Genomic DNA, 12,424 nt, shown 5'->3' with positions numbered 1-12,424 from the left:
TTTTTAATGTTTATTTATCTTTAAGAGAGAGAGAGACAGAGTATGAGCAGGGGCAGGGAGGGACAGAGAGAGAGGAAGACACAGAATTCGAAGTGGGCTCAAACTCATAAACTGTGAGATCAGGACCTGAGCTGAAGTCGTGATGCTTAACAGACTGAGCCACCCAGGTGCCCCGAGATTTCTTTTTTAATATAAACATTCATTGTTATAAACTTCCCTCTTAGTACTGCTTTTGATGCATCTCACGAGTTTTGGTATGTTGTGTTTCATTTGTCTCAAGATATTTTTTTATTTTCCTTTTCATTTCCCCTTGGACTCAGTAGTTGTTTAAGACCATCTTTTTTACATGTGTATTTGTGAATTTTCCCATTTTCTTGTGGTTACTGATTTCTAGTTTTATTCCATTGGGGTCAGAAAAGATATTTGATATAATTTTAATCTTAAATTTGTTGACTTGTTTTGTGACCTAACATGGGGTCTGTCCTGGAGAATATTCCACGTGAGCTTGAGAAAGAATACGTATCCTTCTACTGTTGGGTGAACAGTTCTACATGTATTTCTTAGGTCCATTTGATCTAGTGTGGTTCAAATCTACTGTTTCTTTTCTGAATTTCTGTCTAGATATTCTATACCTTATTGAAAGTGGGATATTGAAATCCACTACCATTTTTATATTGCCATCAATTTCTCCTTTCAGATCTTTCAATATTTTTAATAGTTTTTTAAAGTTTTTATTTATTTATTTTGAGAGAGGGGGGAGGGGCAGAAAGAGAGGGAGAGAGAGAGAATACCAAGCAGGCTCAGCACCATCAGCACAGAACCCCACATGAGGCTCAAACTCATGAATCATGAGATCATGACCTGAGCCAAAACCAAGAGTCAGATGCTCAACCAACTGAGCCACCCAGGTGCCACCGGATCTGTCAATATTTATTTTATATACCTAGGTGCTCTGATGTTGGGTGCATATATATTTAAAATAGTTTTATCTTCCTGTTGAATTGAACTTCCGTCATTATGACATTCTTTGTCTCTAGAGACAGGTTTGCTTAAAGTCTACTATGATACGAATATAGCCACTCGTGATTTCTGTTGGTTACCATTTTCATGGAATATCTTTTCCTATTCCTTCACTTTCAGCCTATGTATTTCTTCTAGGCAGCATACAGTTGGATCTTGATTTTTTAAATGTTATTTATTTATTTTTGAGAGAGAGAGAGAGAGAGAGCGAGTGCGAGCAGGGGAGGGGCAGAGAGAGGAGGAGACACAGAATCCGAAGCAGTTTCAGGCTCTGAGCTGTCAGCACAGAGCACAACACTGGGCTCGAACTCACGAACCGTGAGATCATAACCTGAGCCGAAGTTAGATACTTAACTGACTGAACCACCCAGGTGCCCCTGGATCTTGGTGTTTTTTTGTTTTTTGTTTTTGTTTTTTTATCCATTCAGCTGCTCTATCTTTTTAGTTGGGGGAGTTTAATATGTTTACATTTAAAGTAATTTTGATAGGGAGGGATTTGCTGTTGCTATTTTGTTAACTGTTTTCTGTTTGTCTTGGGTTTGTTTGTGTTTTTTCGTTTGTTTCTTTTCTCTTTTGATGTCTTCCTTGGTGTTTCATTGGGTTGTTTTGTATTGATAGGTTTTGATTCTTTTTTGTGTGTGTGTGACTTCTATAGGTATTTTCTTAGTAGTTCTAAGGGGCTTATATAAAATATCTTATAGTTATAACAGTCTCTTTTTTTTTTAAATTTTTTTTTCAACGTTTATTTATTTTTGGGACAGAGAGAGAGCATGAACGGGGGAGGGACAGAGAGAGAGGGAGACACAGAATCGGAAACAGGCTCCAGACTCCGAGCCATCAGCCCAGAGCCTGACGCGGGGCTCGAACTCACTTACCGCGAGATCGTGACCTGGCTGAAGTCGGAAGCTTAACCGACTGCGCCACCCAGGCGCCCCTATAACGGTCTCTTTTAAGCTAATAACTTATCTTCATTTGTATTCAAGAACTCTCCACTTTACCTCCTTCCCTACTGATGTCTCAATTAGCATCTATTTATATTACATATCCATTAACATAATTTATAGTTACTTTAATACTTTTATCTTTTAACTTTTATAGCAGAATTTAAAAGTGATTTACCCACCACCATTATAGTAATATCCACCTTTGGTTTTATATTGCTCAAGTTATACCTGAATAAACCCAGAGGTAAAATTTATTCCTGCTAAACTCTTTGGATAAAACTGTAGTAACTAAAGCTTTAAAATTCCCAATCGTTTTCCATATTTTCAAGGTATTTTAAATATGTGACTTTAAAACTCACATGTATATTTAGTATTTTATGAGAAAACTTTATATATTGTATTGGTTTCTCAGGGCTGTCATAACAAATTACCATAAACTTGGTGGTTTAAAGCAACAGAAATTTATTCTGCCACAGTCCTGGGGCTAGAAGTTTGAAATCAAGATGTTGGCAGGGCCAAGCTTCCTCTGGAAGCTCCAAGGGAGAATCTTTATTACCTCTTCCAGCTCCTTTTGGCTCAAAGCATTCCTTGGCTTCTGGCTGCATTATTCCAGTCTCTTCCCTCATGTTCTCCTGGCCTCTACTCTGTCTCTTTACTGTGTGACTCTTGTAAGGATTTAGGGTCAGATACTCCAGAATGATCTCCTCATCTTGAGATCTTTATGTCTTCCAAGACCCTTTCTCCAAATAAGATCGCATTCATGGGTTGCTGGGATTAGCACGTGGGCCTCTCTTTTCGGGGATTCAACCTACTACACACATACACTCACCACACATTAGTTACTTACACATAAGCTAATATATTGATATTGAGAAGGGAAATGGGGTTTGCAGTAGATTTTTTTCATCCTAAAATACAACTTTAGAGATAAGAAAAATACTCTGTGCACAAGAAAAAAATGAATTCCACTTTATGAAAATTTTGTGCAGTGTCTTCATAGAGAAAATATAAAGTCATTTTTCAGTTTTTTAAATTTTAAAACTTGAATGCTTCAGTTGGTGAAGCATGCAACTCTTGGTCTTGGGGTTGTGAGTTCGAGCCTCACATTGGGTGTAGAGATTACTTAAAATCTAAAGCAAAACAAAAAACAAACTCTAATACTATATGCTGCAAATAATACAAAGTAGGCTCCATCTTTCTAATGAATAATAGATTTTTTCATAATTTATTCCCATAGTTTCCACTTCTAGTTAGTCCCCAGGATCTATTGATTTTTCTGTCCTTGCTAACTTTTATATCTGTCCTCTCCTTTCCATCCAGGTTCCTCTGACCACCCCTCCTTCCTTGTATGGTAGCCTCAGTCCTGACCTTCATAATTTCTTGCCTGAATCAATATAATAGAGCTGCTCTGGTTCCGACTATATCCTACTACCAGAATGAAGATTCCAAAACACAAATTCATTCCGTGAACTCCTGTACTTACCCTCCATTGGAACCCTCTTCCTCTTCTCAGGAGATCCTTACACGCAGCCTTTAAAACCTTTCAGGATGTGACCTCTGTCTGCTTCTCAAGACTTACTTCTTGTCATTCTTCTTTTACACTCTATTCTTACATCCCACGGAATCTTCCTAACACTCCAGGTCTGCTTACACCTCCATTTCTGCGTATGTGTAGTTCCCCTGCCTTGAATATCCTTCCCCTCTGCACCTGGCTAACTGACATTTTCCTTCCAAATTTAGCGCAGCTAATCCTTTATCTGGGAAGCCTTCCTTGAATTACTCCTCTCCTAATTTCCCTTTTTATCCTATTCCCTGGATCTGGGCTAATCCAAGTGCTCTAGTGTCTTCCCCCACCCACACTTTCCTGGGACTTCCTCTGTCACGTCATTATTACATCATATTATTTTTTGTCTAGTTAATTTCAATATCAGTCTTTTTCAGGGATCTTGCATTTTATTTGCATATCTCCTAGCTTGATATATAGGTATAGTATGTTTTTCATAAATATTTGTTGAAAAAAATGAATGAATGGCTGTTAGAGACTTCATTTCTGCTATCCTGAGAACACTTTATATTCTTATAGTGTCTAGATTTCATTTCTCAGAGAATTTAGAATAAGAGTATATTATGTACAATTGTGTAATAGGATAAGCTAAGATCTCTGAGAGATGTTTTTGTCATGCCTACAGTTTAAATTCTTTACGGTTTAAATATTATAAAAACCATATGTACTTTTATCAGTTTTGATTGTATTATTTTTAATCCCCTTCACTGTTTTGCCTACCCTCCCAACCCCCTCCGCTCTAGCAACCACCGGTTTTTTCTCTACATTCAATGAAGTGTTTCTGTCTTGTTGTTGTTTGTTCATTTGTTTTTTAAGAGTCCACATATGAGTGAAATCATTTGTCTTTTTCTGTCTGACTTATTTCATTTAGTATACTACCCTGTAGGTCCATCCATGTTGTTGCAAATGGCAAGATTTGATTCCTTTTCATGGCTGAGTAACACTCCATTGTATATATCCCACACATCTTCCATTCATCTGGACACTAGGGTTGCTTCCATTTCTTGTCTATTGTAAACAATACTGCAATAAACATAGCTGTGCTTTTTGAATTGGTGTTTTCATTTCCTTTGGGTAAATACCCAGAAGTGGAATTACTGGATCAGATAATAGTTCTATTTTTAATTTTTTCAGGAACCTCCACGCTGTTTTCCAGAGCAGTTACACCAGGTTACATTCTTACCAACAGTGTGTAAGGGTTCCCTTTTCCCCACATTCTTGCCAACACTTGTCATTTCTTATCCTTTTTGATACTACTTATTTTGACTGGTGTGAGGAATTTTTAAATGAATTATTTATCATTTTTTATTCTCCAAGTAAGATGAAGTCAAAGTATCTTATCCTTTTCACTTTGCAGGAACTGATTCCTACAAGTGATAGCAATGTGGTTGTATCTCTTACACGCCTCTTTGAAGTACTACTCTGTGACGTGCTGGAAAATGATCCTACAAGCAAACATATTCGTGTTTGGATTATGGTAGGTTTTATACTTAATGGGATTTTTATTCACAGAATCAAATGTGCCTCTGGAAATGATCATTGTACTGAGGAAGGCATTATAAGATCCAGAACTATTTTTTTGGTGAGCACCGAAAGAATAACTGAAGATAATAATGAAGTTGCCCTGACCTGGTATTCCAACTAAAAAAAAAAAACATTTTAAAAAAAGTAACATATGCCCAAATGAACCCAAACTATCCTATTCTTATGAAAGATCATAATTTGATAAACAATACGGTGACTTAATACTAACCCAGTATCAATTTAGTGAATTAATTTTGTCTTAAGGTGAAGCCAGGATGTAGGCTGCTACAAGCTGGTTCTAAGAGACCAGAAATAGGCATCCAACTAGTGGGGGTGAGGCCAGCAGGATCCATAGAGAACGTAGTTAGGGAGGAGGCAGAGAAGGCCAAGGAACAGGACTCTGAGGGAGCCAAGGGAATAGGTTTTGTTCTCTTCCCTGCTCTGTGCTTTCATACCATCTGGCACCTTATTTGGAAATACCTTCATCTTCTCTACTGAGTCTACCTTCTCTTCTGCTCTGTGGTAAGAGTGGTTCCCTTCCATTGCTTTCCCTTCAGCTCGTTGCCACAGAAAATCTTCTACCTCCGTCACCTCACATTCCAGGGTTTCCTGCTCAGCTTCCCCTCCTTTCCTCCTCTCCTTTCACCTTTATTAGAAGAAATAGAACAGACATGTTTGAAGCATAATTTATTTGTATCCCCTTTTGTCTCCCAAAGTTTGAAACTGCCTTTTACAGAACTAGTTTTTAATATTGTTCCATACCTATCAATATTACCTGCTTGTAAATTAAAAGTATTTTATGAATAGCTCACCTGTATAACCTTCATGGTATATATGTATATGTATATATGTATGTATATGTGTATATATGTGTATGTGTGTGTGCATATATATATATATACACATTTTTTAAAAGTTTTATTCTGTTGGTAAGCCTAAATTCCCTCTATTTTTTTTAAATGGTTTAAAATCATTTTTAAAGACTAATATAAATTGGGGTGCCTGGGTGGCTCAGTCAGTTAAGGATCTGACTATTTTGGCTCGGGTTGTGATCTCACAGTCGTGAGATCTGGCCCCAAGTCTGGCTCTGTGCTGAGTATGGAGACTACTTAAGATATATTCTCTCTCTCTCTCTCCCACTCTCTCTCTCTCCCTCCCTCCCTCCCCCTCCTCCCCTCCCCCGCCTCCTCTCCCTCTCCCTCTGCCTCCCCCTCAAAAAAAAATAAAGACTACTATAAATTGATACCTGGTTAAAATTTTTCTCTTGAAAATATATATAAATTTGATAGATTTTTTAAACTAGATAAGGCATGTACCTAGAGTAAAATTCAAAAGACAAAAGCAGGTTTTCTATCCATACTAGTGCCCTAGCCATTCTCAAGGCAAATACCATTACCTGCCTTAAGTAGCCTGCCGGAGGTATTTGATCCATACTCTCTTTTATGTGAATACATGTTTTACACATGTTAACATACTATGCATGCAGATTTGTACCTTTTCTCACAATATACCTTAGAGATTGTCCATATCCGTATACTTATTGAGTTACCTTTTTAAACAGCTGCGTGTATTCCAATATGCATAGCATAATCCAATTAAATAGAGCCCTATTGAAGAACATTTGGGTTGCTCCTTATCTTTGGCTGTCACCAGCAGTGCTGCAGTAAATATTCTTATGTATACATCATTTTGACAGGTGGTAATATATTCAAGGATAAACTCCTAAAAGAGAAATTCCTAGATCACTTGGCATGGACATTTTAAATTTAGATAGATAGTGCTAGAGAAATAATGCTCTCTGTGACTTAACTGTGCTCCATTCCACTTTACCTGGACATCTGACCCTTTCTAAATATGTTAACCAGGCCTCCTTAATATGTAAAATTTTAGTTAATTTGTGAGAAATTTATTTTAAATTATTAGTTTAAATTAAAACAATTTTTTAACCAACAGGCTTCCTTCGTATTTTCTTTGATTTGGTCCGTTGGAGGGAGTTGTGATACAGAGGGTCGGATTGTTTTTGACAACTTCCTACGGTTAATCATAATGGGAAGAGACGTAAACAACCCGGTGCCAGACTCTGTGGGTAAATGGGAATGCCACTTTGATGAAAAAGGCCTAGTCTATGACTACATGTATGAGGTATGATATAAAATACTTGGTATGGTAAGTTACAAAACACAAAGTCTTGGGTCAGCAGGCAAAACTGGGTTCCCAGTTGTTTTGACCCCTGTGGTTGGTGTTTTAGTCCCTTCTTTTTAGCTTCTCCTCCTTTAACTTGTGGACAGTGTAGATAACTTTCTTTAAAGATATTTTATAATTTCAGATTTAAGTTAAATATATTTTCTCCACTTAAAAATAATAATTTACGGGTTGCCTGGGTGGCTCAGTCGGTTAAGTGTCTGAGTCTTGATTTTGGCTCATGTCATGATCTCACAGGTCATGAGTTTGAGCCCCACATCAGACTCTGTGCTGACAGTGTGGAGCCTGCTTGGGATTCTTTCTCTCTCTCTCTCTCTGCCTCTTCCCCAAACACTTGCTCTCTCTCTTCCTCTCTCAAGGATAAATGGACATTAAAAAATAATAATTTGCAAAAAGATTCTTTTAAACAGCAAGCACCTGAATAATCATTTGATTCATGCAAATTTTACTTCAGAGACATACGATCTGTGGAGGGCTTTGTTACAACTTTAACTAAATCTCGGGATTTATAGATAGAGAAGCATGCCTAGAAAGGTGAGTGGCTAGCAGAGCCAGGACTTGAATCCAGCTCTCCTGACTACTAGTGTGGAAATCTTTCCCCAACACCATGCTAATATAGAATTTTAAGAATATGGCCAGAGAGAGAGAGAGAGAGAGAGAGAGAGAGAGTTTCATCTTCATTAGTCATAGTGGGAAGTGAAAAAAAAAATCTCTAAAACTAAAAAATCAAGAGATGATCACACAATTAGATTCTTTGAGTTGGAGGTGAATCCCAAAATGTCCAGCTTAAAGAGGCAAAGGTAGTTGCTACTGGAGAGGAGAAAACGAGAGTGGGAAACTGCTCTTTTTCTTAACCTTTGTAAAAGTTTTAACTCTAAAATATGTGCATATGTAACTTTGATAAAAATAAAAGCTAAAACCTAAAAAAAATAAGAATATGAATTACTAAAGACATATACACTCAAACTTGGAAAATTACCACCATCCAGACACATACCATATACATACACAATTTGCTGGAAAACAGGAAAAGATTTTTCAATGCCAGCCATAGCACTGAAGCAGGGAGATAATTAATCCAAAGATAAATGTGTGTTTCTTAAATAGGGTGGTGGATTCATAGGTGCTTATTAATCTACTTCATGACTATAAAATGTCATGTTATTTTAGATGAATTATTCTTACAGAAAGTTTTTATTATGATAGACTAGGGTTTTTAAAAGCGAATATGATAACAGTATGTTAAAAAGAGACTTTCAGATATCAAGTGCATGATTCTATTTTAAAACTTATGTTCTCTTGTAGTTGAAAAACCGAGGTCGCTGGGTCCACTGGAATGAATTAATTAAAAGTGCTTATCTAGGAGAAAAACATGTCAAGATTCAAGATATAATAGTCCCTACAATGGACACAATTAGATATACATTTCTAATGGATTTGAGTATTACCTATGCAAAGTAAGAAATTCTTATGAAAATGCATTTTAAATATAACAGTGCCATTCTAATAGGATCATAGGATTTTTGAAGTAAACTTAAAGGTAATCCATTTTCAGATAATGGAGACCCTCGGGGACTAATTGACATGCTAGCAGTGACCTCTGTTACTAGTGGTAAACCTAGAATCCAGGTTTTTCTCTTGCCTACTCCAGAAAATTACCCGCCATATTTGTTGCCTCATAAACCACTTTATATTTCTTGTATTTGTAACAGCAGACTAAAAGTCAGTTGCAGTTGGTGAAAGGCGTGCATTCTACTCACAAGTTCAATATGCTCCTGAGTATCAGACACACTATGATCCACAACCTCCCACTTAGAATTTTTCAAGTATGTCCTATGCCAGTTAGTTCTTCATAGCTTAAGATGAACGTGGAGATCTCAGACTTAAATCAGAAGAGCCCATCAAAGAAGAGGACAGGAAACTGATCAAAAGTCTAGTCTGTACTGTAGGCATATTCATACCAACTTTCTTAATAACATTTCTGTAGTTATTTTTCTTTTAAAACATTAGGCATAATTTATCATTGATGCTACTTAAATGAGACAAGCTTACATAGTGTGCATGAATGTCATGGTTTATTTGTTTTTGATGAAGAACCTGTTTTTACGTGAATTTTGTGACAATTTTATCTTTTTAATTAAAGAAGAAACAGAAAAAAATAGCCCGTGAGGTACATTATTTCTATTGTTAGATTAAAAAAATTTTTAATCCAGTATAATTAACATACAGTGTTATACGTTAGTTTCAGGTTTACAATATAGTGATTCAAAACTTCTATACATTACTCAGTGCTTATTTGTTAAAATTTTACACGTAGAGGCTAATATTGAAAAGAAAAAGGAACGGAAGGCACTTGCCAATTCTGGGGATATCCTAGTATAAGAATTCTTTCCCCCTTTTGTGCCATGAACCATTTGTCAGAATAATGCTTTTTTAAAATGTTTTTATTATTTTTTAGGATAATGCTTTTAAATGAATACATACAAATACAAAATTGTGAAGGAAAGGACATATTGAAATACATTTACTAAAATATTGAACAAATTTGACCTATGTTTGTGTAATTCATGTTTGTTAACACATTAAGATCGATGATCTAGCAGTGAGTCTGATGCCCATCACAATTTTGAAGAAGTAATAAGCATAAGTGATATTTTTGAGATACCTGTAACCATTGTAATATTTAGAATATTATCTGTGATTTCTATTGGTGACAAAGACACAGGTACTATTGATACAATTGCTCCATTTTAGTTAAGGATAATAAAAGCAAAGATACAACTTTTTTGTCATCCAAGTTCACAGATTCTCTGAACGCTAGGAATTTCTTCCATTGGTCCTGGGCCCCAAGTTAAGAACAGTATTTTATTTTATTTATTTTTTAATTTTTTTAATGTTTGTTTATTTTTGAGAGACAGAGCATGAGCAGGGGAGGGGCAGAGAGCGAGGGAGGCACAGAATACAGAGCAGGCTCGAGGCTCTGAGCTGTCAGCATGGAGCCCGAGGTGGGACACAAACTCACAAACTGCGAGATCATGACCTGAGCAGAGGTCAGATGCTCAACCAACTGAGTCACCCAGGTGCCCCAAGAACAGGATTTTATTAAAAAAATTTTTTTTAACAAATAGTTGTCTATAAGGCAAGTGTTACTCAGACTGAAACATGTAGATGAAGTTTCAGGGGCCACCATAGTTCTTTTTTTTTTTTTTTTTTCTAATTTCTATTTAATTTACTTTTTTAATTTACATCCAAGTTAGCATATAGTGTAACAATGATTTCTGGAGTAGATTCCTTAATGCCCCTTGCCCTTTTAGCCTGTCTCCCTTCCCACAACCCCTCCAGCAACCCTCTGTTTTCCATATTTAAGAGTCTCTTATGTTTTTGTCCCCCTCCCTGTTTTTATATTATTTTTGCTTCCCTTCCATTATGTTCATCTGTTTTGTATCTTAAAGTCTTCATATGAGTGAAGTCATATGATATTTCTCTTTCTCTGACTGACTTATTTTGCTTAGCATAATAGCCTCTAGTTCCATCCACGTAGTTGCAAATGGCAAGATTTCATTCTTTTTGATTGCTGAGTAATACTCCATTGTATATATATATATATATATATATATATATATACCACATCTTCTTTATCCATTCATCCATGGGTAGACATTTGGGCTCTTCCCATACTTTGGCTATTGTTGATAGCAGTGCTGTAAACATTGGGGTATGTGTGACCTTATGAATCAGCATTCCTGTATCCTTTGGGTAAATTCCTAGTAGTGGAACTCCTGGGTCATAGGGTAGTTTTATTTTTAATTTTTTGAGGAACCTCCATACTGTTTTCCAGAGTGGCTACACCAGCTTGCATTTCCACCAGCAGCACAAAAGAGATCCTCTTTCTCCGCATCCTCGCCAACATCTGTTGTTGCCTGAGTTGTTAATGTTAGCCATTCTGACAGGTGTGAGGTGGTATCTCCTTGTGGTTTTGATTTGTATCTCCCAGATGATGAGTGATGTTGAGCATTTTTTCATGTGTCGGTTGGCCATCTGGATGTCTTCTTTGGAGAAATGTCTATTCATGTCTTTTGCCCATTTCTTCACTGGATTATTTGTGTTTTGGGTGTTGAGTTTGAGAAGTTCTTGATAGATTTGGATACTAACCCTTTATCTGATATGTCATTTGCAAATATCTTCTCCCATTCTGTTGGTTGCCTTTTAGATTTGCTGATTTTTCCTTCGCTGTGTAGAAGCTTTTTATTTTGATGAGATCCCAATAGTTCATTTTTGCTTTTGTTTCCCTTGCCTCTGGAGACGGGTTGAGTAAGAAGTTGCTGCGGCCAAGGTCAAAGAGGTTTTGCCTGCTTTCTCCTCAAGGATTTTGATGGCTTCCTGTCTTACATTGAGGTCTTTCATCCATTTTGAGTTTATTTTTGTGTATGGTGCAAGAAAGTGGTCCAGGTTCATTCTTCTGCGTGTCACTGTCCAGTTTTCCCAGCACCACTTGCTGAAGAGATTGTCTTTATTCCATTGGATATTCTTTCCTGCTTTGTCAAAGATTAGTTGGCCATATGTTTGTGGGTCCATTTCTGGGTTCTCTATTCTGTTCCATTGATCTGAGTGTCTGTTCTTGTGCCTGTATGGGCCACTGTAGTTCTAAAAGAACTTTAATTTTATGGTGCTTCAGTGATAATTTTTAAAATTAATATTAGCATAATTTGGGTCCCTTAGATGACCGTGTACAACAGGACACTGCTTCTCAGCTTTAGCATCCATCCTTGTGTTTGTCTTTATGTATTGTGGGGTGCCAAATTATCACTCAGAGTGTCGGTATTTAATTTTTAATTCTAAACAAGATTTCCACTGTGATTCCCCACAGTTCTGTGGACATAAATTCATAGGATTTTTTTTTTCCTTTTTAAATTAGTTATGATCACTCAAGAATGAGAAACCCTGGGGCTTCTGGGTAGCTTAGTCAGTTAAGTTTCTGACTTTGGCTCAGGTTCATGGATTTGAGCCCCACATCCAGCTCTCTGTTGTCAGCACAGAGCCTGCTTCAGATCCTCTGTTCCCCTATCTCTCTGCCCCTCCCCACTTGTACTCTCTCTCTCTAAAATAAATAAAACATTAAATAAAAAAAAGAATGAGAAACTCTGCTTGAGGCCCCACTGAATTGAGAACT

General features: G+C 36.8%; 1 protein-coding gene across 2 annotated transcripts in view; it reads left to right on the top strand.

Annotated features, from left to right (window-relative positions):
• DNAH12 (dynein axonemal heavy chain 12) overlaps positions 1-12,424 on the top strand; it is a 217,434-nt gene that overhangs the window by 87,527 nt on the left and 117,483 nt on the right. For both annotated transcript variants that reach the window (XM_049640747.1, XM_049640745.1), the window contains 3 exons: positions 4,886-5,005; positions 7,006-7,194; positions 8,560-8,711. In XM_049640747.1, coding sequence (XP_049496704.1) covers positions 4,886-5,005; positions 7,006-7,194; positions 8,560-8,711 — 461 coding nt within the window. The remainder of the gene's footprint in view (positions 1-4,885; positions 5,006-7,005; positions 7,195-8,559; positions 8,712-12,424) is intronic.

The sequence above is a fragment of the Panthera uncia genome, chromosome A2 (genome assembly GCF_023721935.1).
Source record: "Panthera uncia isolate 11264 chromosome A2, Puncia_PCG_1.0, whole genome shotgun sequence".
Classification (NCBI taxonomy): domain Eukaryota; kingdom Metazoa; phylum Chordata; class Mammalia; order Carnivora; family Felidae; genus Panthera; species Panthera uncia.
Note: the sequence above shows the minus strand (reverse complement) of the source record. Positions and strands in the feature narration are given on the sequence as shown.